The sequence below is a fragment of the Sturnus vulgaris genome, chromosome 10, assembly GCF_052056855.1.
Source record: "Sturnus vulgaris isolate bStuVul1 chromosome 10, bStuVul1.hap1, whole genome shotgun sequence".
Taxonomy (NCBI): domain Eukaryota; kingdom Metazoa; phylum Chordata; class Aves; order Passeriformes; family Sturnidae; genus Sturnus; species Sturnus vulgaris.
The window spans coordinates 13,756,338-13,782,112 of NC_142252.1; the positions used below are offsets into that span (position 1 = coordinate 13,756,338).

General features: G+C 50.4%; 5 protein-coding genes across 8 annotated transcripts in view; all 5 read right to left on the reverse strand.

Annotated features, from left to right (window-relative positions):
- Positions 1–476: 476 nt before the first annotated feature.
- On the reverse strand, positions 477–4,474 carry LOC148222663 (phospholipase A and acyltransferase 1-like). 2 transcript variants are annotated; one of them, XM_088170895.1, is made up of 4 exons: positions 2,228–4,474; positions 1,577–1,769; positions 1,116–1,384; positions 477–735 (listed from the first exon to the last, which is right to left on the reverse strand). In XM_088170895.1, the coding sequence occupies exons 2-4, from the start codon at positions 1,686–1,688 to the stop codon at positions 634–636; spliced, it is 483 nt and encodes a 160-aa protein (XP_088027021.1). In that variant the 5' UTR covers positions 1,689–1,769; positions 2,228–4,474; the 3' UTR covers positions 477–633. The 2 variants fall into 2 exon arrangements, with proteins under 2 accessions (XP_088027021.1, XP_088027022.1); XM_088170896.1 differs by lacking the exon at positions 2,228–4,474 and having other exon boundaries at positions 1,577–1,933.
- A 148-nt stretch (positions 4,475–4,622) lies between these two features.
- Positions 4,623–11,590, reverse strand: LOC148222664 (phospholipase A and acyltransferase 1-like). The gene is made up of 4 exons (XM_088170897.1): positions 6,279–11,590; positions 5,711–5,909; positions 5,251–5,519; positions 4,623–4,865 (listed from the first exon to the last, which is right to left on the reverse strand). The coding sequence occupies exons 2-4, from the start codon at positions 5,826–5,828 to the stop codon at positions 4,770–4,772; spliced, it is 483 nt and encodes a 160-aa protein (XP_088027023.1). The 5' UTR covers positions 5,829–5,909; positions 6,279–11,590; the 3' UTR covers positions 4,623–4,769.
- Positions 11,591–11,739: 149 nt separating this feature from the next.
- Positions 11,740–22,750, reverse strand: LOC106860796 (uncharacterized). Of its 3 annotated transcripts, none has more exons than XM_088170892.1 (10): positions 22,612–22,750; positions 17,836–18,034; positions 17,368–17,642; positions 16,198–16,351; positions 15,750–16,000; positions 14,578–14,734; positions 14,130–14,380; positions 12,953–13,109; positions 12,485–12,753; positions 11,740–12,098 (listed from the first exon to the last, which is right to left on the reverse strand). In XM_088170892.1, exons 2-10 carry the CDS (start codon positions 17,951–17,953, stop codon positions 11,865–11,867), a joined length of 1,866 nt encoding a protein of 621 aa, XP_088027018.1. In that variant the 5' UTR covers positions 17,954–18,034; positions 22,612–22,750; the 3' UTR covers positions 11,740–11,864. The 3 variants fall into 3 exon arrangements, with proteins under 3 accessions (XP_088027018.1, XP_088027019.1, XP_088027017.1); XM_088170893.1 differs by lacking the exon at positions 22,612–22,750 and adding an exon at positions 18,498–18,533 and having other exon boundaries at positions 14,578–14,731; XM_088170891.1 differs by lacking the exon at positions 22,612–22,750 and adding an exon at positions 18,498–18,533.
- LOC106860797 (phospholipase A and acyltransferase 1-like) lies at positions 20,712–22,749 on the reverse strand. The gene is made up of 4 exons (XM_088170894.1): positions 22,612–22,749; positions 21,961–22,159; positions 21,501–21,769; positions 20,712–21,114 (listed from the first exon to the last, which is right to left on the reverse strand). Exons 2-4 carry the CDS (start codon positions 22,076–22,078, stop codon positions 20,995–20,997), a joined length of 507 nt encoding a protein of 168 aa, XP_088027020.1. The 5' UTR covers positions 22,079–22,159; positions 22,612–22,749; the 3' UTR covers positions 20,712–20,994.
- Positions 22,751–25,437: 2,687 nt separating the features above from the next.
- LOC106860795 (IgGFc-binding protein-like) overlaps positions 25,438–25,775 on the reverse strand; it is a 60,404-nt gene continuing 60,066 nt past the window's right edge. Inside the window, exon 65 of the mRNA XM_088171008.1 lies at positions 25,438–25,708. Within this exon, the coding sequence (XP_088027134.1) occupies positions 25,558–25,708 (151 nt within the window). The 3' untranslated portion in view covers positions 25,438–25,557. The remainder of the gene's footprint in view (positions 25,709–25,775) is intronic.

The window sequence follows — 25,775 nt, forward strand, 5'->3', positions numbered from 1 at the left end:
TTTCCTGGACTGTAGATTCTTTCTTTCTCATCCTGGAAAGCTAACACCTTCCTTGACAGACTTTTGTCTTTTAAACCAAAACACCCACAAACACCTGGCCTCAGTTGGAAAACACAGTAAATCCTCAGCAGTACTTTTCTTCCAGTGATATACAGAAAGAGACTCCAGGAGCTAGCTGATCAAAACAAGAGGAAAATTCCTGCATCAGTCCTCAGCAAAACACTGGAGGGGAGGTGTGGGGAAGGGAATGCATAAATTACTTGCAAGTGCTCCCAGATTACCACAGAAATCATCACAGTCAATGAAATAAAACCAGATGTGCAATCAGGTTAGAACTGCTGGGGATCATCTTGAACAGTGATCTTCTCGATTTATCATTTCTATTTAATGGGATGGCATGGAGAAGCAAGGCTGAATTGTTAAATCTGCACATAAAGCTATACTCAGGAAAAAAGAGGATTTTGGGGCAACATGAGTTTGGATTTCACACATTTTATTAAGGACTGTTTAATGTTTAAAACAAGGGTAGCACGGTGCCTGAGAAGCCTTGATGGCAGGTGTAGCAATAGCTGGCAGTGATTGCCGTGGTCAGGGTGTCCACCTGCATTGCTCTGATCTCTACCTGGCAGTCAATCAGGAATCCTCCGTCCTGGACAATGCCATCATAGCAGGAGTGACCACACCAGCAATAATACCTCCTAGGGGTGAAGTAGGGCCAGACATTGCATTTATGACCTGTAAAGAGGAAGTAAAACACACTCTGAAAACACTATATTTACTCCCCCCCATCATGATAATCTAGAAAAGGCAGCAATAATCCGAGTAAATATATCAGTGAGACACATGTGCCACATAAGCAGAAGGGGTAACACCCAGGTCGGTAGCCCTAGGAGGTGTCACTCAGTGAGAGGGCAGTGTCAGGGTGCAGACAGAGCAGAGTGACCCTGCAGCTGCAGGGGCTCTGGGGAGGCCAGAGGCAGCGCTGGTTTGGAGCCCACGCCTGCCACTGGGCTGTGCCCATGCAGGCTGCAGGCTGTGTGCCAGTCCCGCGGCTCCCAGCGAGCAGCCAGGAGCTGCTCTGGGAGGCACCCAGGGGCTCCCCCTGTGACACTCACCTGCTCAGAGACTGCCGCTCCATAGCGAAGCCTTGTCACAAAGTGCTCACAGTTTTTCCAAAGCAAATCATATGGCACCTCCCTGCCAATCTGGCTCTCAGCACGCTGGATGATCTCCTCCACTGGGAAAGGAGTGCTGTACCGGTCATATTTGTTGTTGACACGCCATTTATCGTTGTCGGCCACCTTTGTCAGGAGCTCCTTCTTCACTTTGGCCCTTGCATTCCATACTGATTTGATGCTACCCGAACTGGATGAGTCTCCTTGATCTGGGGAAGGCAGGGGAGAGACAAATCAGGCAGGAAGACGTTCTCTGGCCCCGCCAGGACTTCAGATGGTTTTCTGACTGCTCCTAGAAAAGCCATCCAAACACAGGGTCCACCACCAGCCCATGGAGGGACATAGGGCCCTGGGGCATCCTAACACCCACTCGGCACCCTGCCAGGTGGCAAAAGCCTTACCAGTCACATGGATGACATATCCATCCCCCACGTAGAGGGCCCAATGCTGGTAAACACGCCGGTCGATCTCGATCAGGTCCCCAGGCTGGGGTTTGCAGTTGTCCTGTCCCATCTCAGGAGCGTGCAGTCAGGACGTGCACCTGTAGCTGGGCTGGCTGAGCGCAGCGGGGAGGCGAGGGCTGTGCAGGGGCAGCTGCCGGGAGCGCAGCACGGAGCGTGTCAGTGGCGGGCCCCGAGGGCAGCGGCTGCCGGAGCGGCGGCCCCGCTCGGCCGGACCCGGCTCGGGGCCGCTGCCGCCCGCCGGCGCAGGGCGAGGCAGCGAACGGCCCCGCTCCCAGCCAGCGCATCGGCCCAAGGCCGAGCCCGGCCCGCCGGTGTGTCCAGCTGCTGCCGCCGTCCGCGCCTGCCCCCGCCCGCCCGCGCTGCCCGCCCTCCCGTCCCGGCCGCGCTCCCTTCGGGGCTCCGCTGCCGCCGGGCCCGGGCTCGCTCCGCTACCGGAACGCGGCTGCCCGGGGGTGTCCGCGGTGCCCAGCCCGTGCCCGGGCTCTGGGGCACCTCCGGCCGGCCGCCAGAGCCGCGCCCGCCGCCGGCAGCCTGCAGGGGCTGCATCCAGCTGGAAAACGCCCCCTCGCATCCCCGAGACTCGCTCACCCCAGCGCCTGGCCCGCTTGTTCTGTGGATAAGGTTCCGGGCCGCTGCCTCCCGCTATAAATACCATATCAGAGGAAATTGCGTGGATTCTGCTGGGCTCACTGCAAACTCTGCCCTAGACTTCTCCCGTCTGTTTCCGTAAGATCCCCTGCTTCTGGGAAGGCTGTGCTTCCAAGGGTGGTGCCAAAACCATCCTTTTTTTGGGAAATTCTCATCTTGCACCCGTTGAAGTCTGGCCACTGCCCCTTTGCATGGAGACTCTGTCCCAGAGAGGCCCTCCTGTCCAGTGATGGGCAACTGACCTTGTGCCTTTTCAATCTGCAGGACATTATCAATCAGAACAACCACCTCTGTGTGCTAAGTAAATCCTGCCTTGAGAACCAGTCTTTCAAGACCACGAACAGTAGACAATGCTGCCGAGGGATTTGAAATGTCCTTGTGTAAATGCAAAAGACTTTGCAGCAAAAAGCATGGATTAGATTTATGTTAAGATCAACACAAATGCAGTAAAGAAGAGCAGGTGAGATCCTGAAGTTGGGCTCCAGTCTTTACAAAGTTGAGGCTTCACTAGCTTGCACTGAATCAGCCCAGATGTCCATCCTCTGATGTGCTCCAGATTCAGATGGTTGAAATCCCTAAAAAGCCCTTCCATATAGGGACGCACTATGCCTGTGCTGGTTGTGCCCCACAGCACAGGCAATGATTGTTCTCTCAGCTGTTGGGATAAAAACAGCCTTGACTCTACTGCATGGCAACTCAAGCAGGTCTCAGGCCTTGCCAACATTTCCTTGAAAGGCTCAGGAGTGGTGAATACAGCAAGTGATGGATTCTGCTGCTCCTCCTTACACTCTAAGTTTGCACTTCAGGCAGTGTTTCTTCAAATCTTGTCAATGCCCCCACCAGGCTCCATGGAAAGGCAGCCCCATAATGAGCAACATCACCCTGACTGCAAAGAGAAGCACGGTACAAATGCAGACTGCCACATTCCTTGAAATGCGACAGCTTAGAGGAACAGCAAGACATTCCCCAAAGGAAGTAATTCCAGTATTCTTCTCTTAGAGGACAGTACAGAGATGTGAGAGGTCCATACTCTGCTCTCACAGAGTGCTCCCTTAGCAGTGTGTGGAGACAGAATGCTCTGAGTACAGAAAGGTAAAAGTTCATGGGTTGCTCTATAACCACTTAATTAGGCAAGAAACAAGATTTGATTCAATTTCCAGGAATACAAAAATGAGTTTCAGTTTCATTTTGATTATAACCTGCTTTCCTGTACTGAAACGAAGGACTTTTTTCAGATGTAATAACAATGGGCTCTACAAAATAACAGGAAGCCTTGGATTGGTTATTTCAAGCCTTGTGAAACTGCCATTTAAAAAAGTAGTGAATTAATTTTTTGTTTTGCTTTGCTTGCTTGCACAGCTTTTGATACACCTACTAATCCACCTTTTTCTCAAGATACCAGTTCTTCACTTCAACTCTTCTGATTCCATTCCTGATGGGGCTGGCAGGGGAGGGAATGAGTGAGTGGCTGCCCGATTCTTTGTTGCTGGCTGGGGTTAAACCAGGACAACCTGTTCAGAGCAGACAAAACCAGCCAGCCTCTCACACACAGCTGCTCTGCTCTCCCCTCTCCCTGCACTGCAGGCAGTTGCATGTAAGAAAAGCAATACAGGATTCTGTGTTTCACAAGTGCGATGCAGCTAACCTGCATCGGTTCCAAACACTTGAGGCAGCTACTGCAGGTAAAGGAAAATAAAGTACACTTACCTTGGAAATTTTTTTCCAAGACAGTCCACACATCAGCTTTGTGAGAAGGAAATGGGGTGGCTCAGTACATTGGGAAATGCTTTATAGGCAGCAAAAAACCAAACAAAACACCATCATTGGAAATCAGGGTGCTCCTTTAAAACTCTTAAGGACACAGCTTATAAGACCTACCATTCTCACCAACCTCCCAGCAAGTTTTCGGTTTAGACAGGACAAGTACAGGCTCCAAGACACTGCACAGGCCCTGCCGGCTCCTTTGCAGACGTTGCAGCCAACTTTTTCCCACCTACACAGAGCGTCAGGTGGAAAACTCTCAGCAGTACTTTTTTATACTTCTTCATAAAGTTGAGTTTAAATTCCTGGATATACAGAAAAAGCCTATAGGAAACAATTGATGAAAATGGATGATAAACCTGCACCAGCTCAAATGTACCCAGACTACCACAAAAATCATCAGAGGTAACTAAATAAAAGCAGATATATCAACCAGGTCATTGCTGTTGGAGGTCACCCTAAATTCTGCCGATTTTAACTTTTTATTTCTTAATGAGACAGCAGGGAAAAGCAAGACTAAACAGCCGAACTTAGACGCAAAGTTAGATTAAAGAGGATTTTGGAGCAAATCATGTTTGGGTTTCTGACATTTTATTAAGGCTTATTTAATGTTTCCAGAAAGGCACAGTCGCTAGGAAGCCTTGATGGCAGGAATGCTGACCAGTGACTCCTGTGACCAGGGTCTCCCCCTGCCGTGCTATGAGTTCTTCTTGACAGTCCATCATTTACAGGTTTTCTTTCTATAGATGGTAGAACCAGTAAGAATAGCAAAACTGGCAACTACGGCTCCAGTAGCAGCAATAACTACTTTTTTGACCTATAAATGGAAAGTAAAACACAAGCTGAAAATTTGATGATCACTTGTATTTACTTGCCCCTTCATGATAATGTAGAAATGCCAGGAACAATCAGGGTAAATAAATCAGGGAGAGTCTGTGCCATCAGCAGAGGGGTAACACCCAGGTCGGTAGCCCTAGGAGGTGGCACTCAGTGAGAGGGCAGTGTCAGGGTGCAGACAGAGCAGAGTGACCCTGCAGCTGCAGGGGCTCTGGGGAGGCCAGAGGCAGCGCTGGTTTGGAGCCCACGCCTGCCACTGGGCTGTGCCCATGCAGGCTGCAGGCTGTGTGCCAGTCCCGCGGCTCCCAGCGAGCAGCCAGGAGCTGCTCTGGGAGGCACCCAGGGGCTCCCCCTGTGACACTCACCTGGCCAGAGACTGCCGCTCCATAGCGAAGCATGGTCACAAAGTGCTCACAATTCCTATAAATCAGATCATATGGCACCTCCTTGTCAATCCATTGCTCAGCCCTCCGGATGATCTCCTCCACGGGGAGAGGAGTGTAGGAGCGATCATGCTTGCTGTTTACTCGCCATTTAGCATCTTTCACCACCTCTTTCAGGAGCTCTTTCTTCACCCATGCCTTTGTGCTGAATGCTGACGAGGTGCCAAACGACAGGGATGGTGTTGCAAAATCTGGGGAAGGCAGGCAGGAGTTACAGCAGCCCGGCAGACCTTCTCTGGCCCCTCCAGGACCACAGATGGGTTTCTCATTGTTCCTGGAAAGGTCACCTACACACGCAGGGGCCGCGAGTACCAGCCCATGGAGGGAGACAAGGCACCTGATGCATCCCATTCGGCACCCTGCCAGGTGGCATAAGACTTACCTATAGGTACCAAGTGGATGACGTATCCATCCCCCATGTAGAGGGCCCAGTGCTGGCCAAGTACCATGTCGATCTCGATCAGGTCCCCAGGCTGGGGTTTGCAGTTGTCCTGTCCCATCTCAGGAGCGTGCAGTCAGGATGTGCGCCTGTAGCTGGGCTGGCTGAGCGCAGCGGGGAGGCGAGGGCTGTGCAGAGGCAGCTGCCGGGAGCGCAGCACGGAGCGTGTCAGTGGCGGGCCCCGAGGGCAGCGGCTGCCGGAGCGGCGGGCCCAAGGCCGAGCCCGGCCCGCCGGTGTGTCCAGCTGCTGCCGCCGTCCGCGCCTGCCCCCGCCCGCCCGCGCTGCCCGCCCTCCCGTCCCGGCCGCGCTCCCTTCGGGGCTCCGCTGCCGCCGGGCCCGGGCTCGCTCCGCTACCGGAACGCGGCTCCTCGGGGGTGTCCGCGGTGCTCAGCCCGTGCCCGGGCTCTGGGGCACCTCCGGCCACCCGCCAGAGCCGCGCCCGCCGCCGGCAGCCTGCAGGGGCTGCATCCAGCTGGAAAACGCCCCCTTGCATCCCCGAGACTCGCTCACCACCGTGCCTGCCCCGCTTGTTCTGTGGATAAGGTTCCGGGCCGTTGCCTCCCGCACTAAAGAGTCGTTTCATCATCACTGCCCGTCCTGCCCCGGAGCCGGAGGTCGCGCAACGCCCATTCCCGGCAGCGGGTATGCTCCGCTCCTACGGTAGTGCCAAAACCACCTGTCGAGAGGAAAAAGTCATCTTGTTGCCGAGGAAGTGGGGCCACCACCTCATTATGGGAAGACTCTATCCCTTTGTCATCCTCCTGTGGAGTGATGGGCAACAGCCCTGACCCTGCACCTCTCACTACCCTGGAGGTTTCTTGAAGAACAACACCACTGGATCATGCTTAAAACATGGCTTGGCTACCAGTAAAACCGTTTGTACCAACAGTGACAGAAGATGCTGCAGAGGAATCCGAAACGGCTAAGTGTAGCCACAAAAGACATCAGCAAAAAGCTGATGGATTAGATTTATGTTAACCCCAACCACAAACACAGTGAGGGCCACCAAGTTGCAGAATGCTGGGGCTTCCCTAGCTTGCACTGAATCAGCCCAGGTTTTCACCCTCTGATGTGCACCTCCTTCAGATGGTTGAAATCTATTAAAAATCCCTTCCATTTAGGGACAGTCTGTGCCTGTGCCCATGGTCATAATCAAGGATATTTCTCTCAGGTCTTGGGAACAGAGCAGCCTTGACTCCATTCCATGGCATCTGCAGGTCTCAGGCCTTGCCAATATCTCCAACAAAGGCTCAAAATGCAGCAAGTGATGGATTCTGCTGCTCCTCCTCACACTCTCATCACATGGTTCGGGCAGTGTTTCACCAAATCCTGTCAATGCACCCACCATCCATGGAAAGGCAGCCCCATAACGAACAACATCACCCTGACTGCAAAGAGAAGCACGGTACAATTGCAAACTTCTGCATTCTGTGGAATGTTACAGCCTTAAAGAAGATAATTCCCCAGATACAATATTGCCGGTTCTCCAGTATTCCAGGATGAAGCAGAGAAGTGAGATGTCCATATGCTGTCCTCACACAGTGCTCACTTGTCAGGGTTTGCAGTGAGAATGCTCTGAGTACAGAAAGGTTAAAGATCATGGGCCACTTTAACAGTTTGTTCATTAAAGAAGTTTTGATTCCATTTCTAGGAATCCAAAACCGAGTTTTCGATTAACCTACTTTACCAACAAGCCACAAGCTTTTCCATTTCAACTCCTCTGATTCGCTCACTAATGGGTCTGGCAAGGGAGGGAGTGAATGGTTGGCTGCCTGATTCTTTGTTACTGGCTGGGATTAAACCAGGACTTTCACTTCTCCCTGCGCTGCAGGCAGGTGCATGTAAGAAAAGCAACACAGGATTCTCTGTCTCACAAGTGGGAGGCAGCTAACCTGGTTCCAAACACTTAAGGCAGATACTCCAAGTAAAGGACAATAAAGCACACTCTCCCTGAACAGTTTTCTTCCAAGACAATCCACACATCAGCTTTGTGACAAGGAAATAGTGTGGCTCAGTACATTGGGAGATGAAGCATGGGTGCCTCACAGCTCATTCTTCACATCCCTCATCCCCAGCACTGCAGGTACCCTGGCTTTGCCTTCCTGCTGCCTGGGAGAAGATTGAGCTGCTGCTGACACTAGGAAAGCTTTAGCATCAACATTTGGTCCCTGAAGTGAGAATGGCCACAGCTCTGTGAGTCAAAGTCTCCTGGCTGCATTAGTAATACTTTAAACCCCTCAGTGTTTTGGCAGCTCAAAGAGTCGAATCCTAGAATGTACTGTGAGTTTGAAGGGATGATAAAAATCGTCTAGCAGGCTTGTTCAGGTTCAAGGCCAACAATCACTGCACTTCGAGGGGTGAAGTGGGAAATGTTGGTGGCACAGTGGAACAAAGAGCTGACAGAAAAGGCAGCTGGGATTTTTCTGTCACTGACACTGGGGGTCTGCTGCTGCCAAAGAGAGTCAGCAGAGCAGGGAAAGGAACACTGTCTTGGTTTGAAAGACAGGTGTCTGCTAGGGAAGGTAGGGCCTGCTTTTTAAGGGAGAATATAAACCCTCTCTCTCTGAATTAGTATAATATTGAAATTAAGGGGCTTTCAGGTAAAGATATGAGGATAGGAATAATAGGTTTCTTACTAGCATGTATAACAAGGCAAAGAAAACAATAATAACTATGGCATCAATAACAGAGTTAACTAAGGACCCGATAATATTCCTTTTGGACGCAGGCACTTTTCCTTTGGTGTGGTTACTGTTACAGCCGGCAGGAATGAGGGAGAAATCCGAGAAATCCCGGGGCGCTGGAGAGCAGTAGCTGTAGAGCGTCCCGAGAAGGCAGGAGGGTGCGGGCTGTTGTGTGGAGAAACCCAGAGCAATCCCGAAAAAACAGCGGTGTTGGGCCAGCAGGGACCGGCTCTGAGCAGGGCAGGGAGAGATGAAATTCAGGATTTACGGGCACACGGAGTACATGGTGATAAATCCCTCAGGTGCCGGTGAATTCCCCCCCGCAGTAAGCGATAGCCTGGACGTCTTTTTCTCATGTCAGACAGCGAGATCTAAAAAAAAAAATCTGCTACTGCTTTACCCTCTGTTCGGTGTGACTGTCCCTCTGAGAGAAACTCTTTAAAAAACGAGCGCTCCCCGCCCCCGCATGCCTATGGCACTTAGTCATCAGTGCTTTTTTGCAAAGCAATGGGAGTAATAGCACAAGCAACAAGGAAAGGAAAAGAAAGGAAAAAAAAACCCGCAACCCCCAAGATTATCCACCTCGAATTTTTTCTCATACCATTATGTTACATCAGATTTAAACTTTTAAATTATACACATACATGCAGTACCTTAGTTATATACATATATACATGCAGATACGGATACAGGCACAGGGTCATGGGTAGTTCACCTTAAAATAAGGTTTTTTTGAGGTATGCATGGGATTTCTCTCTTTTCTGGATTAGCCACCAGGTGCAGCCTGGATCCATCTATCGCAGATGGTGGGGTTGTGTTTCTATTCTTGGGGCAGTTGGTTTTAGGTCTGCTGCACACACCAGGTGAAAGCAAACTGAGGCTTGCATTCTGATGCCAGAGGAATGGAGAAAAACATGTTAGCAATGTCAGTGGTGGCGTACCACTTTGCTGCCTTGGACTCCAGCTCGTACTGGAGTTCCAGCATGTCTGGCATGGCAACACTCAGCAGTGAAGTCACTTTATTTAATCTATGATAGTCTATAGTCTATTTTTATTTTCTATTTGACTTGAGCACAGGCTAAATGGGGCTATTGAGGGGTGAGGGGGCCTTGCTGACCATCCATTGGCTCTCTAGTTTATAGATTATCTTGTGGATGGGGATTATGGCATCTTGATTTGTTTGATACTGCTGGCAGTGCACCGTCGAGGTGGCAATTGGTAGTTGTTGCTCTTCTGCATTCAGGAGTCTTATTGTAAATGGGTTTTCTGATAGTCCAGGGAAGGTGTTCAATTGCTGAATGTTCTCTGCCTCTACAGCAGCTATTCCAAAAGCACACCTGAGTCTTTTTGGGTCTTTGCAATAGCCGTTCCTGAGGAAGTCTATGCCTAGAATACATGGTGCCTCTGGGCCAGTCACATTTGAGTGTTTCTGCCACTCCTTCCCAGTCAGGGTCACCTCAGCCTCCAGCAAAGTCAATTCCTGAGATGCCCCTGTCACCCCAGCAATGGAAACGGGTTCTGCCCCTACATGTCCGGATGGCATTAGGGTACACTGTGCACCAGTATTAACTAATGCCTCATATTTTTGTGGCTCTGATGTGCCAGGCCATCGGATCTACACTGTCTAAAAGACCTGTTTTTCCCATGCCTCTCCCTGGCTAGAGGCAGGGCCCTTCTAGCCCTGGTTATCATTTCTTTCTTGGGCATACATACTAGATGTTTTTTTCTTCCCTTCTGTAATACCTGGCAACTTGGTCATGAGGCTACATTCACTTTAGTAGAATCCTTCAGTTAGTGTTTCCCTCCCTGAGCTGATGCACCTGTGCTGCCAGAACAGAAGTGGGTTTCCCATCCCATCTTCCATGAGAGGCCATGAGAAAACTGTTTGCTTGTGGCGAAAAAATCTTCATAGACTGAAGTCTGCTCTCCCAAGTAAATTGGTAAAAGACTATTTTTAGACATAGTAAACTGATTTGTTTCTGTACGTTGTCAGTGTGAAAGAAAAGAAGTTGTGGGGGGAGGAGAAGTGTTCTGAAAGTGTTATTCTGAGTCTTATTTTTTCTTATAATTTCTAGTAATAAAGTTTTTCTTTGTATCCTTTTAAGTTTGAGCCTGTTTTACCTTCCTCCTAATCCTATCTCACAGCAGGAAATGGATAAATAATTCTAGTGGGTGCACTGGCAATTTGGCCAACGTTAAATCCACGACAACACATAAAAATAATTCCTCTGAGACTCACAGTCTTACCTTGCCAGACTTCTATTCTTAGAGAAGGGACAGAGAAATTCTGTGATGATAATATCACTTTTTAAAAACCTCTCTTTCCTTTTCTGTTTGAGTCCTACAGAGATGATTTAGCCTGTCTAGATCTCAGCTGACTGAGAGTCTCTTGCAATTGCAGCTTTTTGCTCATGGATGAGAAGGCAGGACTTGGCTTAATCTCAGCAGACTTGACTTTTTTAGGAGTTTTCTTGAAAGGCTGGTTCCAAGCCCATTTCACAGAGCATTGATTCCCCTACAGAAGACAGGTAAGACCAGAAAGAAGCTGCAAGCAGCCAGGCTGAGATATGACAGAGGATGTATCAGCTGTGAAATCTGCACATCCTTCTCTGTATTTTATCCCTGTTTGGCAACCACCACTAGGAGAAAGCAAAGGACAATTCCCTTGGTTTTACTACCATTTAGCTCTGCCCCTCTCTTCCCTGGCAGTCTGGAAGTTGCCAGAAGGCCCCTGGCAGCTGTTGTTCCATCCTGTCAGCAAAGTTTAGCATGCTCAGCTCCCTTCTTTTCTCCTCACACCTTCACAGGAGCTTCTCGATTTAGGCACCACAGGCAGGGACTCCAAGACACTGCACAGGCCTTGCCTGCCCTTTTACAGAGCTGCCTACCAGGACTTATCCACCTTCTCAGGCCCTCAGCAATACTTTCATTCTATCTTTTCATAAAGGTAAGGTTGCAATCAATGATTCACAGAAAGGGCCCATAGGATGTAGCTGATAAAACCAGGATGTGGACAGACTGCACAAGTCTTCAGAAAAGCACTGAAAGGGAAGTGGCAGGGGAGGAATGGAAAATTTGCTTGCAAGTGGTTGTGGACTACCAATAAAATCTTCATAGACAATGAAATAAAAGCAGATGTGGAAACCAGGTGCTGGGGGTCACCTAGAATGGTGACATTCTTGACTTATTATTTCTAATGGGATGGCAGAGAGAAATAAGGCTGAACTGTTGAACTTGCACACAAAGATATCCTCAAACAAATAAAAGATGATTTTAGGCAAGATGAGTTTGATTTTTTACATTTTAATAAGTCTTTGAACTAATTATCACAGCAGTTGCTAGCAAGTCTTCATAATGCTTGTGGCAAAAGCTGGAGAGTGACCAAGGACTCCAAGCCTTCCTTGAGTTCTTTCTAACAGCACCTCTGTTCTAGTATATATGCCTTTGCCTTCATGAATTTGTCAAAAAGGAAGGTATCAGATATATATCTTGCAGAGATAGTGGAAAAAAGAGCAAGACCATTAGCAGCCACAAAAGGAAGGGCAGCCGGAAAAGTAAGACCAGCCACAACAGAAAGACCAGCAGTTCCTACCCCAGCCATCACTGGAGCAAGAACGGAACGGATCTTTTGAAGTGCTGTCACGGCCTGTAAAGGGCAAGTAAAACACAGGTTAGAGACATGACAAACACTTATATTTACCCCCAGACATGATAAGTGAGAACAGGCACAGAAAATTAGGATAATTAAATCAAAGAGGGAAATGTGCCCCATCAGCAGAGGGGTAACACCCAGGTCGGTAGCCCTAGGAGGTGGCACTCAGTGAGAGGGCAGTGTCAGGGTGCAGACAGAGCAGAGTGACCCTGCAGCTGCAGGGGCTCTGGGGAGGCCAGAGGCAGCGCTGGTTTGGAGCCCACGCCTGCCACTGGGCTGTGCCCATGCAGGCTGCAGGCTGTGTGCCAGTCCCGCGGCTCCCAGCGAGCAGCCAGGAGCTGCTCTGGGAGGCACCCAGGGGCTCCCCCTGTGACACTCACCTGCTCAGAGACTCCCTCTCCATAGCGGAGCTCTGTCACAAAGTGCTCACAGTTCTTGTAGAACAAACGATAGAGCACGATCCTGCCAATCTGGCGCTCAGCACGTCGGATGATCTCCTCCACTGGGAAAGGATTGCGGTAGTGATCATACTTGTTGTTGACACGCCAGTTATCATTTTCAGCAGCCTTCTCCAGGAGCTCTTTCTTCACCTTGGCCTTTTTCATAAGTAATGTCACACTACCGGCTGACATGGGTGGAGAATTTTCACCTGGGGAAGGCAGGGAGGAGATAAAGCAGGCAGCCAAAACTTTCTCTGGCCCCTCCAAAACCTCACATGGCTTTTGGACTGCTCCTGGAAACCTCATCTACACACACAGGGTCCACATGCAGCAGCACCAGGAGGGACACAGGGCTCCTGGAGCACCCCAACACCCCCTCTGCATCCTACCAGGCTGCACCAGCCTTACCTACAGGTGTCACATGGATGACATATCCATTCCCCACGTAGAGGGCCCAGTGCTGGTAAAGTGGCCGGTCGATCTCGATAAGGTCCCCAGGGATTGGGTAATCCTTGTCATCTCTCATATCAAGAATGTGCAATTCACCACCTACAAATGCTTTCAGCTGGAAAACACACAGTAAACTCTCAGTAATAAATTTAGTGTATTTTTGAGAAAGTTAAGGTAAAATCAATTTTTCCATAGAAACAGCCAATAGGATGTAGCTGATAAAACCAGGATGAGGTAGAAAGCTTAAACCAGTCCTCAGCAAACCACTGGAGTGCAGGTGGCAGCATAAGGAAAAGAAAATTTGCTTTCAAGTGCTTGCAGACAACCATAAAAATCATCACACAACAAAAGTAAAAGTAGATGTGACAAACAGGCCAGTGCTGCTGGGGATCACCTTGAATTGATGATATGTTCGACTTGGTATTTCTTAATGGGATGGCAGGGAGAAGCTAGGCCAGAATGCTGAACTTGCACAAAAACCTATATTCATATACAAGAAGATTCTAGGCATGATGAGTTTGGGGTTCTTACATTTTCTTAAGGCTTTTATTTAATTCTTTGTATAAGGGTGGTAAAAGCTGGGCAGAGACTCTGTGTAGCCAGGGAATTCCTGCCTTTCTCTCAGCTTTTCCTGATGGCCCATCAGTGCTCTCTTTCTCTCTGGATTTTACTCCCAGAAAGCACACTCACACAGTAAAGGCAACAGCACAGTTCCTACTGCCAGCATGCAAACATTTGCTATCTTAGCAGTTAAAGGGAAAGCACAACTTAGGCTGGAAACAAGAGAAGCACTTTGATTTTGCCCAAGGAATGGTAATGGAGAAAAGGCAGTGATAACCAGAACAAGTGAATCAATGGGAGGCATGTGCCCCATCATCAGAAGGGGTAACACCCAGGTCGGTAGCCCTAGGAGGTGTCACTCAGTGAGAGGGCAGTGTCAGGGTGCAGACAGAGCAGAGTGACCCTGCAGCTGCAGGGGCTCTGGGGAGGCCAGAGGCAGCGCTGGTTTGGAGCCCACGCCTGCCACTGGGCTGTGCCCATGCAGGCTGCAGGCTGTGTGCCAGTCCCGCGGCTCCCAGCGAGCAGCCAGGAGCTGCTCTGGGAGGCACCCAGGGGCTCCCCCTGTAGCACTCACCCTGCCACCATAGCGGAGCTTTATCACAAAATCGTCAGATTTGAAGTCAAACACATCATATGCCATCTCCTCACCAATACAACCCTCAGCACGCCAGATGACCTCCTCCACAAACAGAGGAGTGCAGTGACAGTCATACTTGTTGTTGACAGCCCAGGCATCATTCCCAGCCACGTCCTTCAGAAGCTCCTTTGCAACTTTTATGATCAGTATTGTCTCACTGCCAGCTGACAGGGATGGGATTTCTTCATCTGTGAAAGGCAGGGAGGAGATAAGGCAGGCAGCAAACTTTCTCTGGCCCCTCCAAAACCTCACATGGCTTTTGGACTGCCCCTGGAAACCTCATCTACACACACAGGGTCCACGTGCACTAGCACCTGCAGGGACATAGGGCTCCTGGAGCACCCCAACACCCCCTCTGCATCCTACCAGGCTGCACCAGCCTTACCTACAGGTGTCACATGGATGACATATCCATCTCCCACATAGAGGGCCCAGTGATCATAATGTCCCCGTTTGATCTCAATCAAGTCCCCAGGCTTTGGGTATTCCTCATCATCTCTTGTATCAAGAATGTTGAATTCGTCACCTACAACTGTCCTCTGCTAGAAATCACAAAGTAAAATCTCAGTAATAATTTTAGTTTACTTTTTGAGAAAGTTAAAATAATTTTTTCCATAGAAACAGCCAATAAAATGTAACAGATGAAACCAGGATGAGGTAGAAAGTTTAAACCACTCCTCAACAGAGTACTGGGGAGCGGTGGCAGCATAAGGAAAGGAAAATTTGCTTTCAAGTGCTTGCAGACAACCACAAAAATCATCACACAACAAAAGCAAAAATAGATGTGACAAAAAGGCCAGTGCTGCTGGGGATCACCTTGAATTGATGATATGTTCGACTTGGTATTTCTTAATGGGATGGCAGGGAGAAGCTAGGCCAGAATGCTGAACTTGCACAAAAACCTATATTCATATACAAGAAGATTCTAGGCATGATGAGTTTGGGGTTCTTACATTTTCTTAAGGCTTTTATTTAATTCTTTGTATAAGGGTGGTAAAAGCAGGGCAGAGACTCTGTGTAGCCAGGGAATTCCTGCCTTTCTCTCAGCTTTTCCTGATGGCCCATCAGTGCTCTCTTTCTCTCTGGATTTTACCCCCAGAAAGCACACTCACACAGTGAAGGTAACAACAGAGATCCTACTGCCAGCATGCAAACATTTGCTATCGTAGTAGATAAAGCGAAAGCACAACTTAGGCTGGAAACACGACGAGCACTTTCACTTAGCCCCCGGTATGGTAATGGAGAAAAGGCAGTGATAACCAGAACAAGTGAATCAAGGAGAGAAATGTGCCCCATCATCAGAAGGGGTAGCACCCAGGTCGGTAGCCCTAGGAGGTGTCACTCAGTGAGAGGGCAGTGTCAGGGTGCAGACAGAGCAGAGTGACCCTGCAGCTGCAGGGGCTCTGGGGAGGCCAGAGGCAGCGCTGGTTTGGAGCCCACGCCTGCCACTGGGCTGTGCCCATGCAGGCTGCAGGCTGTGTGCCAGTCCCGCGGCTCCCAGCGAGCAGCCAGGAGCTGCTCTGGGAGGCACCCAGGGGCTCCCCCTGTGGCACTCACCCGGTCACCATAGCGGAGTTTTGTCACAAAATCGTCAGATTTGAAGTCAAACACATCATATGCCATCTCCTCACCAATACAACCCTCAGCATGCTGGATGATATCTTCCACGGGCAGAGGTCTGCAGCACTGGTCATACTTGTTGTTGACAGCCCAGGCATCATTCCCAGCCACGTCCTTCAGGAGCTCCTTTGCAACTTTTGTGATCAGTATTGTCTCACTGCCAGCTGACAGGGATGGGATTTCTTCATCTGTGAAAGGCAGGGAGGAGATAAGGCAGGCAGCAAACTTTCTCTGGCCCCTCCAAAACCTCACATGGCTTTTGGACTGCCCCTGGAAACCTCATCTACACACACAGGGTCCACGTGCACTAGCACCTGCAGGGACATAGGGCTCCTGGAGCACCCCAACACCCCCTCTGCATCCTACCAGGCTGCACCAGCCTTACCTACAGGTGTCACATGGATGACATATCCATCTCCCACATAGAGGGCCCAGTGATCATAATGTCCCCGTTTGATCTCAATCAGGTCCCCAGGCTTTGGGTAGTCCTCACCTTCTCCCATGTCAAGGAAGTGCAATTGATGACCGACAACATCCTTCTGGTAAACACACAGTAAGCTCTCAGTAATAAATTTAGTTTACTTTTTGAGAAAGTTAAAATCATTTTTTCCATAGAAACAGCCAATAAAATGTAACAGATGAAACCAGGATGAGGTAGAAAGCTTATACCAGTCCTCAACAAACCACTGGAGTGCAGGTGGCAGCATAAGGAAAGGAAAATTTGCTTTCAAGTGCTTGCAGACAACCACAAAAATCATCACACAACAAAAGCAAAAATAGATGTGACAAAAAGGCCAGTGCTGCTGGGGATCACCTTGAATTGATGATATGTTCGACTTGGTATTTCTTAATGGGATGGCAGGGAGAAGCTAGGCCAGAATGCTGAACTTGCACAAAAACCTATATTCATATACAAGAAGATTCTAGGCATGATGAGTTTGGGGTTCTTACATTTTCTTAAGGCTTTTATTTAATTCTTTGTATAAGGGTGGTAAAAGCAGGGCAGAGACTCTGTGTAGCCAGGGAATTCCTGCCTTTCTCTCAGCTTTTCCTGATGGCCCATCAGTGCTCTCTTTCTCTCTGGATTTTACCCCCAGAAAGCACACTCACACAGTGAAGGTAACAACAGAGATCCTACTGCCAGCATGCAAACATTTGCTATCGTAGTAGATAAAGCGAAAGCACAACTTAGGCTGGAAACACGACGAGCACTTTCACTTAGCCCCCGGTATGGTAATGGAGAAAAGGCAGTGATAACCAGAACAAGTGAATCAAGGAGAGAAATGTGCCCCATCATCAGAAGGGGTAGCACCCAGGTCGGTAGCCCTAGGAGGTGTCACTCAGTGAGAGGGCAGTGTCAGGGTGCAGACAGAGCAGAGTGACCCTGCAGCTGCAGGGGCTCTGGGGAGGCCAGAGGCAGCGCTGGTTTGGAGCCCACGCCTGCCACTGGGCTGTGCCCATGCAGGCTGCAGGCTGTGTGCCAGTCCCGCGGCTCCCAGCGAGCAGCCAGGAGCTGCTCTGGGAGGCACCCAGGGGTTCCCCCTGTGGCACTCACCTGCTCAGAGAATGCCTCTCCATAGCGGAGTTTTTTCACAAAGTGCTCACAGTTCCTACCAATTGAACAATATGTCACCTCCTTGCCCATATAAGCTTCTGCACGCTGGATGATCTCCTTCACTGGGAGAGGAGTTTGGCACTTATCAGACTTGTTGTTGACACGCCATTTATTATGTCGTACCACCTTCTTCAGGCGCTGCTTCTTCACTGTTCTGATGAATAATGCCACCTTATGGAGTCCCTTCTGTTTTACCACTTTTACCTTCTGTTTACCTGTATATGGAAGGAAGGAGATAACGGAGGAAGGCGGGTGGTCTCTTACTCTTCCATGACCTAAGACTTGTTTGCTGTCCTCCTGGAAAGGGCTTTTACACACAACGGGTCAATGGCCAGCCCATGAAGGTAGACAGGGCTCCCGGATTACCCGAGAATTCCTGTGGGCGTTGCCGGTCTGTGATACCCTTACCTGCAGGTGTCAAGTTTATGACATATCCATCCCCCATGTAGAGGGCCCAATGCTGATGAAATGGCCGGTCGATCTCGATCAGGTCCCCGGGCTGGGGTTTGCAGTTGTTCTGTCCCATCTCAGGAGCGTGCAGTCAGGACGTGCACCTGTAGCTGGGCTGGCTGAGCGCAGCGGGGAGGCGAGGGCTGTGCAGGGGCAGCTGCCGGGAGCGCAGCACGGAGCGTGTCAGTGGCGGGCCCCGAGGGCAGCGGCTGCCGGAGCGGCGGCCCCGCTCGGCCGGACCCGGCTCGGGGCCGCTGCCGCCCGCCGGCGCAGGGCGAGGCAGCGAACGGCCCCGCTCCCAGCCAGCGCATCGGCCCAAGGCCGAGCCCGGCCCGCCGGTGTGTCCAGCTGCTGCCGCCGTCCGCGCCTGCCCCCGCCCGCCCGCGGTGCCCGCCCTCCCGTCCCGGCCGCGCTCCCTTCGGGGCTCCGCTGCCGCCGGGCCCGGGCTCGCTCCGCTACCGGAACGCGGCTGCCCGGGGGGGGGTGTCCGCGGTGCCCAGCCCGTGCCCGGGCTCTGGGGCACCTCCGGCCACCCGCCAGAGCCGCGCCCGCCGCCGGCAGCCTGCAGGGACCGATTCCAGGGGGAAAAAGCCCGTTCGCAGCCCTGCAAATCCGCTCACCCCAGCGCCTGCCCCACTGCTGCCGCGGCCAAGATTCCGGTCTATGCTCCCGCTATAAATAGTCTTGTAGAGGCGTTTGGGCAGTCGTTCCGGGGTCACTGCCTCTCCTGCCCCGGAGCTGGTCGTCTCGCAACACCCATTCCCTACAGCTGGAAAACTTCACTCCAAATATACTGCCAAAACCACGTGTCGAACGGATAACACGATTTTGTTGCCGAGGAAGTGTGGCCACCACCTTATTATGGGAAGACTCTATCCCTTTGCCATCCTCCTATCCAGTGATCAGCAACAGCCCTGCCCCTGCGCCCTCTCACTCTGCTGGACGTTGTCTTGCACATCGACAACCACTGGATCATGCCTAAAACCTGACTTGGCTACCAGTCAAACAGTTGGTACCAAAAGTTGCAGAGGATGCTGAAGAGGGATCCCAAATGGCCTCGTGTAAACGCAGAAGACTTCGCAGCAAAAAGCTGATGCATTAGATGTATGTTAACCCCACCTACAAATACAGTGAAGGATACAAGGTTGCACAATGTTTTGGCTTCCCAGGCTTGCACTGAATCAGCCCAGGTTTTCATCCTCTGATGTGCACCTTCTTCAAATGGTTGAAATCTCTGCAAAAGCCCCTGCAAGTTTAGGGACAGTCTGTGCCCGTGTCCCTGATCATAATCAAGGGTATTTCTCTTGGGTCTTGGGAAACGAGCAGCCTTGACTCCATTCCATGGCATCTGCAGGTCTCAGGCCTTGCCAGTATCTCCTAAAAGCCTCCAAATGCAGCAAGTGATGGATTCTGCTGCTCTTCCTCACACTCTCACCACATATTTTGGGCAGTGATTCACGAAATCCTGTCAAAGCATCCACCAGGCTCCATGGAAAGGCAGCCCCATAATGAGCAACATCACCCTGACTGCAAAGAGAAGCACGGTACAAATGCAGACTGCCACATTCCTTGAAATGCTACAGCTTAGAGGAACAGCAAGACATTCCCCAAAGGAAGTAATTCCAGTATTCTTCTCTTAGAGGACAGTACAGAGATGTGAGAGGTCCATACTCTGCTCTCACAGAGTGCTCCCTTAGCAGTGTGTGGAGACAGAATGCTCTGAGTACAGAAAGGTAAAATTCATGGGTTGCTCTATAACCACTTAATTAGGCAAGAAATAAGATTTTATTCAATTTCCAGGAATACAAAAATGAGTTTCAGTTTCATTTTGATTATAACCTGCTTTCCTGTACTGAAACGAAGGGCTTTCTTCAGATGTAATAACAATGGGCTCTACAAAATAACAGGAAGCCTTGGATTGGTTATTTCAAGCCTCGTGAAACTGCCATTTAAAAAAGTAGTGAATTAATTTTTTGTTTTGCTTTGCTTGCTTGCACAGCTTTTGATACACCTACTAAACCACCTTTTTCTCAAGATACCAGTTCTTCACTTCAACTCTTCTGATTCCATTCCTGATGGGGCTGGCAGGGGAGGGAATGAGTGAGTGGCTGCCCGATTCTTTGTTGCTGGCTGGGGTTAAACCAGGACAACCTGTTCAGAACAGACAAAACCAGCCAGCCTCTCACACACAGCTGCTCTGCTCTCCCCTCTCCCTGCACTGCAGGCAGTTGCATGTAAGAAAAGCAATACAGGATTCTGTGTTTCACAAGTGCGATGCAGCTAACCTGGTTCCAAACACTTGAGGCAGGTAAAGGACAATAAAGCACACTGTTCCCTGAACAGTTTTTTTCCAAGACAATCCACACATCAGCTTTGTGAGAAGGAGATGGTGTGGCTCAGCACATTGGAAAATGCTTTGTAGGCAGAGAAAAACTAAGCAAAACACCATCATGCTGAAATCAGAGCACTTCTGTAAAACTCTGAAGGATATAGCTTATAAGACCTACCATTCTCACCAACCTCCCAGGAGTTTCTCAGTTTAGGCAGGACAAGTACAGGCTCCAAGACACTACATAAGCCCTACCTGCTCCTTTGCAGACATTGCAGCCAAGGCTTTCCCACCTACATAGAGCTTCAGCTGGAAAACCCTCTGCAGTACTTTTTTTGACTTGTTCAGAATGTTGAGGTTAAAATCATGGATATACAGAAAAAGCCTATAGGAAAAAACTGATGAAAATGGATGATAAACCTGCACCAGTGCAAATGTACCCAGACTACCACAAAAATCATCAGAGGTAATGAAATAAAAGTAGACATAGCAACCAGGCCAGTGCTGCTGGAGGTCACTTTAAGTGATGCCATTCCTGACTTTTTATTTCTTAATGAGATAGCAGGGAAAAGCAAGGCCAAGCAGTTGAACTTAGATGCAAAGTTATACTTAGATACAAGAGGATTTGCGGGCAATTAAAGTTTGGGTTTCTGACATTTTATTAAGGCTTATTTAATGTTTCCAGAAAGGCACAGTCGCTAGGAAGCCTTGATGGCAGGAATGCTGACCAGTGACTCCTGTGACCAGGGGCTCCCCCTGCCGTGCTATGAGCTCTTCGTGACAGCCCATCACTCGCAGTTTTTCTCTTTACTGGATGCGCCAGAGAAACCCTTCACAACAACAGCAGCAAGACCAGCAAGAATGATCCCTCCTACAGCTGAAGCGGTATAAACAACTGCTTTTTTGACCTATAAAAGGAAAGTAAAACACAGGCTGGAAACGTGATGAGCACTTGTATTTACTCCCCCCTGCATGATAATGTAGAAATGGCAGAGACAATCAGGATAAATAACTCAAAGGGAGGCATGTGCCCCATCAGCAGAGGGGTAACACCCAGGTCGGTAGCCCTAGGAGGTGGCACTCAGTGAGAGGGCAGTGTCGGTGCAGACAGAGCAGAGTGACCCTGCAGCTGCAGGGGCTCTGGGGAGGCCAGAGGCAGCGCTGGTTTGGAGCCCACGCCTGCCACTGGGCTGTGCCCATGCAGGCTGCAGGCTGTGTGCCAGTCCCGCGGCTCCCAGCGAGCAGCCAGGAGCTGCTCTGGGAGGCACCCAGGGGCTCCCCCTGTGACACTCACCTGCTCAGAGACTCCCTCTCCATAGCGGAGCTCTGTCACAAAGTGCTCACAGTTGCTGCCAAGCACATCATATGGCACCTCCTCGTCAATCCATTGCTCAGCCTTCCGGATGATCTCCTTCACAGGGCGAGGAGTGCGGGAGCGGTCATACTTGTTGTTGACACGCCATTTATGATTTCCCACCACCTCTTTCAGGAGCTGCTTCTTCACCTTGGCCTTTCTGGTGAATATTGATGTGGTGCTCACTGACAGGGATGGGGCTCCTTCATCTGGGGAAGGCAGCAAGGAGTTACGGTAGATATGCAGATCCTCTCTGGCCCCTCCAGGACCACAGATGGGTTTCTGATTGTTCCTGGAAAGGTCATCTACACACGCAGGGTCAACCAGCACCAGCCCATGGAGGGAGACAAGGCACCAGGGGGATCCCATTCGGCACCCTGCCAGGTGGCATCAGACTTACCTACAGGTGTCACGTTGATGACATATCCATCCCCCACGTAGAGGGCCCAGTGCTGGTAAACACGCCGGTCGATCTCGATCAGGTCCCCAGGCTGGGGGTGGCAAGTGTCATCTGACATCTCAGGAGCGTGCAGTCAGGACGTGCGCCTGTAGCTGGGCTGGCTGAGCGCAGCGGGGAGTCGAGGGCTGTGCAGGGGCAGCTGCCGGGAGCGCAGCACGGAGCGTGTCAGTGGCGGGCCCCGAGGGCAGCGGCTGCCGGAGCGGCGGCCCCGCTCGGCCGGACCCGGCTCGGGGCCGCTGCCGCCCGCCGGCGCAGGGCGAGGCAGCGAACGGCCCCGCTCCCAGCCAGCGCATCGGCCCAAGGCCGAGCCCGGCCCGCCGGTGTGTCCAGCTGCTGCCGCCGTCCGCGCCTGCCCCCGCCCGCCCGCGGTGCCCGCCCTCCCGTCCCGGCCGCGCTCCCTTCGGGGCTCCGCTGCCGCCGGGCCCGGGCTCGCTCCGCTACCGGAACGCGGCTGCCCGGGGGTGTCCGCGGTGCCCAGCCCGTGCCCGGGCTCTGGGGCACCTCCGGCCGCCCGCCAGAGCCGCGCCCGCCGCCTGCAGGGGCTGCATCCAGCTGGAAAACGCCCCCTCGCATCCCCCTCGCTCCGCTCACCCCAGCGCCTGCCCCGCTGTTGCCGCAGCCGGGCTCCCGGCTCGCTGCTCCCGCTATAAATAACAGGAAGATGGCGCTTGCGCCGATCCTGCCGGGATCGCTGTCGACACTGACGTGGAGCTGTCCCGTCCGTCCCCTCCTCTTCCATCCCGTTCGTCTCACCGTCCCCGCCTTGTCCGTCCCACCGCCCCTCCCACGCGGACACTCCTCCCCCGAGATTGTTGCCAAAACACTCGTTTAGTGGAAAATCCGATCCTGCTCCCGCGGGGGACTTGCCATTGCCACTTTCCCGGAGACTGTCGCAGCTCCTCGAGCCCCTCCAGCCGCGGAGGGGCTCCAGTCCCGCTCGGCCGAGCGGTGAGTGAGCATCAGGAAACCTTTCGAGAGAAAAATGGGGTGCTGCCGTTCTACTTCTTCACCGCGATGAGAAACAAAGGGGGTGGAGCTCTGAGCAATAATTTTAGGGCAAAGGGCTTTTTAGCATGTGTTTTTATGACGTTGCCTAGGCATTTCCTTTGAGACATCAAAGAAAATTCATGGTTGTTCCCAACCAGGGTCCTGGTCCAAGAGACGAGCCCAGCTGAGCCCGTACAGCCAAGACCTTTACTGGTCCTGGCACAGTGTGCTAAAACAAGAAAACTGCCCTCTGGGTAAGTTGAACTAAGCAGTATATTTAAAGCCTTGCATTTCAGAAGTCGTATGAACAAGGCGATAGATTTAAAAGATGAGAGCAGCAGAAGATGTGTCAGCTTTCTGTCTTCCAGTGACATGAAATTGTTAATTCAGTGGAGCATTGAAAGGCAGTTCTGCTTTTTGTATCATCTCCTTCTTTAAGTCTGAATTATTTGCAAAGCTTTGCAGTGGAAATTGAATCACCAAGGCAATTCTTGTGGTATGGAAAAAAAAAAACATATAAATGGGAACCCATATATCTGCTTTACCTGGACACAGCAGGGTCCTGTTGCTTGGGGGAGCCTGAGCTGGGATCCTGTAGGGTAGGGACTGGGCTGTGCTCCCACCCAGTGCAAAGGGAGGTGAGTGTGGGCAGTACTACTCAACAGTCACTGAACCACTGTAGCAGATGTGAGAGTGCAATAGAAACTGCCACTGAACAGGCAGCAAAGACGGTATTATAAACACAGTGAAATTCCAGCATAAAGTTGACAGTTCATTTGTGCATGAGTAGGTCTCTCTCGCTGATTCGTTTTCATTGTGTAATGAGGTTGAAAGGCCCTTTCTATTCATACCCTTTCCAAAATAGATGTGGCCTATGCATATGGACAGCTGATGTGTTCTTGAATGGACCAGAATCACCTAACTCAACATGGAGACTGCAAATACTTCTCTGCCTAACAGTACACGTGAGTTTATGGATACAAAGGAAAGAAGAAAGGGTAAGTAAATGATAACCAGCATTGCAGTAGAAACAGTAGCAAGGTCCTGTCCTGCCATCCAGGACCCACTCTGGCACACTTCCTGCACTTGAGCTGGGACTAAGCCCCTTTGAGGTTCCCCTCTTGACTCCCTGTACACTTCACACTCACACATTCAGACAAAGTCTTCTCACCTGCTGGGCCTCAGGTTTCCCATAGCAGAGACTCAAATTGGGATCCTTAAAATAAATTGATCATGGTGCAACAACAAAACAATAACTTGAGCTGGAAGCCTCTGAGGAGGAACCTCAAACAAAAGAAACCCTGTAGATTTTGTGCTCTCACAGTCTGGGGCCCTCAGCTCCTGTATTTCTGAGTGTCTGTCTGAAAAAAATTTTATGGTGCTTTACGTCTCAAAGTTCCACTCACAGCCCTGCTAATTTGTTCTGGGGTTGGGCAAGGTTCAGGCAATGCTTCAGTCCCTGAGCTTTGTGAGTGATCTGTCATGGGGTGGGTCCCACATACAGCATGTAACTAGGCATTGCTGCAAATACCTTTGGTTTCCTGATGTAGGGGAGTCCTTAGTATGGTCTGGGCTGAGATGATGCAGAGCTCCTCTCACATTCATCAGTGTGGCAGCTTCTGAGTTTGCAAAGACCCCCCCAAGGAGAGTTTATGACACGATCTCATTCTTCAGAAGGTTTTTGTTAAGTTATGCTCTTGCTTAGTCCTCACAGATGGGGACTGATGACAAGCCTGCTTCTTGTCCCCTCCACTCTATGCAAATAATGGGGGTCATCTTTTTTATTACTTCTGTCCTCAGGTGAGCTCAGTGTCTTGTTTCTTTCTCTCCCTAGTTGGACATACCTTGCCAGAAGAGGGGTAAAAAACTGTGTCCATGTCAGCCAACTAATCCCCTCCCCATGAAGGATTTGGGTAAGATCTCATGAAGACCTGCATGGGATGTTATAACTAGTTCGTAAAATCATGGTTTGGGTTGGAATGAACCAAAAGATCATCCAGTTCCAAACCCCTGTCATGGGCAGGGACACCTATCATTAGAACAGATTGCTCAAAGCTCTGTGCAACCTGTCCCTGAACACTTTCAGGGACAGGGCATCCACAGCTTCTCTGGATAAGCAATTCCAGTGCCTCACTACCCTCATAGTAAGGAATTTCTTTCCAAAGTCTTACCTAAACCTACTTTCTGATATCTAACCTTAACCTACTATCTTTCAGTTCGAATTCTGACCCCATCAGTCCACAGTTTGTACATCTCTCAGAGGTGTGTATGTGATGTTGTGCAGCACACTTGTGCCATCAAGATCTGTCTGGAATTTGTGTTATTCAAACATCTTTTGAAGACAACAGAGTCTCTTCTGTCAGTTAGAACATATTTCAGTTTGGGCCTACAATTTGAGATCTGAGAGATATTTTAAATGAACAATTTCAAAGGTTTTCAACAAATGCAATGATAAATTTATTATTATTTCTTCTCAAAGTATTAAAAATATGATTAAATACAAGAGTAAAAGGTATGACAAATTATTAGGAATAGGAATAGTATTGTTAATTATAGATGTGTATTTGGGGAGTCGTTTTGATCAAATGCTCTGTTCACGATGCAGCCATAGTCTTGCTCACGTACTCGGGCATCCAGTTCATCTCTAGACCATTTCATAGAAGAATCCCTTGATATTGTAGCTGTATCCACCTTTCTCTTCCTTCGATACAATGGGGAAAAAAAAAAAAGAACAACCCATTTTAATTTCTATTCTTATTTATAGTGAG

What these genes read in the sequence shown, in the direction of transcription:
- LOC148222663 (XM_088170895.1), bottom strand. Translation starts at nt 1,688, where the DNA reads ATGGGACAGGACAACTGCAAACCCCAGCCTGGGGACCTGATCGAGATC. An exon ending in ATATGTCATCCATGTGACTG is followed by an intron (nt 1,385 to 1,576) that starts GTAAGGCTTTTG and finishes TGCCTTCCCCAG; the next exon opens with ATCAAGGAGACTCATCCAGT. An exon ending in GAGCGGCAGTCTCTGAGCAG is followed by an intron (nt 736 to 1,115) that starts GTGAGTGTCACA and finishes TCCTCTTTACAG; the next exon opens with GTCATAAATGCAATGTCTGG.
- LOC148222664 (XM_088170897.1), bottom strand. Translation starts at nt 5,828, where the DNA reads ATGGGACAGGACAACTGCAAACCCCAGCCTGGGGACCTGATCGAGATC. An exon ending in CATCCACTTGGTACCTATAG is followed by an intron (nt 5,520 to 5,710) that starts GTAAGTCTTATG and finishes TGCCTTCCCCAG; the next exon opens with ATTTTGCAACACCATCCCTG. An exon ending in GAGCGGCAGTCTCTGGCCAG is followed by an intron (nt 4,866 to 5,250) that starts GTGAGTGTCACA and finishes TTCCATTTATAG; the next exon opens with GTCAAAAAAGTAGTTATTGC.
- LOC106860796 (XM_088170892.1), bottom strand. Translation starts at nt 17,953, where the DNA reads ATGGGACAGAACAACTGCAAACCCCAGCCCGGGGACCTGATCGAGATC. An exon ending in CATAAACTTGACACCTGCAG is followed by an intron (nt 17,643 to 17,835) that starts GTAAGGGTATCA and finishes TTCCATATACAG; the next exon opens with GTAAACAGAAGGTAAAAGTG. An exon ending in CATCCATGTGACACCTGTAG is followed by an intron (nt 16,001 to 16,197) that starts GTAAGGCTGGTG and finishes TGCCTTTCACAG; the next exon opens with ATGAAGAAATCCCATCCCTG.
- LOC106860797 (XM_088170894.1), bottom strand. Translation starts at nt 22,078, where the DNA reads ATGTCAGATGACACTTGCCACCCCCAGCCTGGGGACCTGATCGAGATC. An exon ending in CATCAACGTGACACCTGTAG is followed by an intron (nt 21,770 to 21,960) that starts GTAAGTCTGATG and finishes TGCCTTCCCCAG; the next exon opens with ATGAAGGAGCCCCATCCCTG. An exon ending in GAGAGGGAGTCTCTGAGCAG is followed by an intron (nt 21,115 to 21,500) that starts GTGAGTGTCACA and finishes TTCCTTTTATAG; the next exon opens with GTCAAAAAAGCAGTTGTTTA.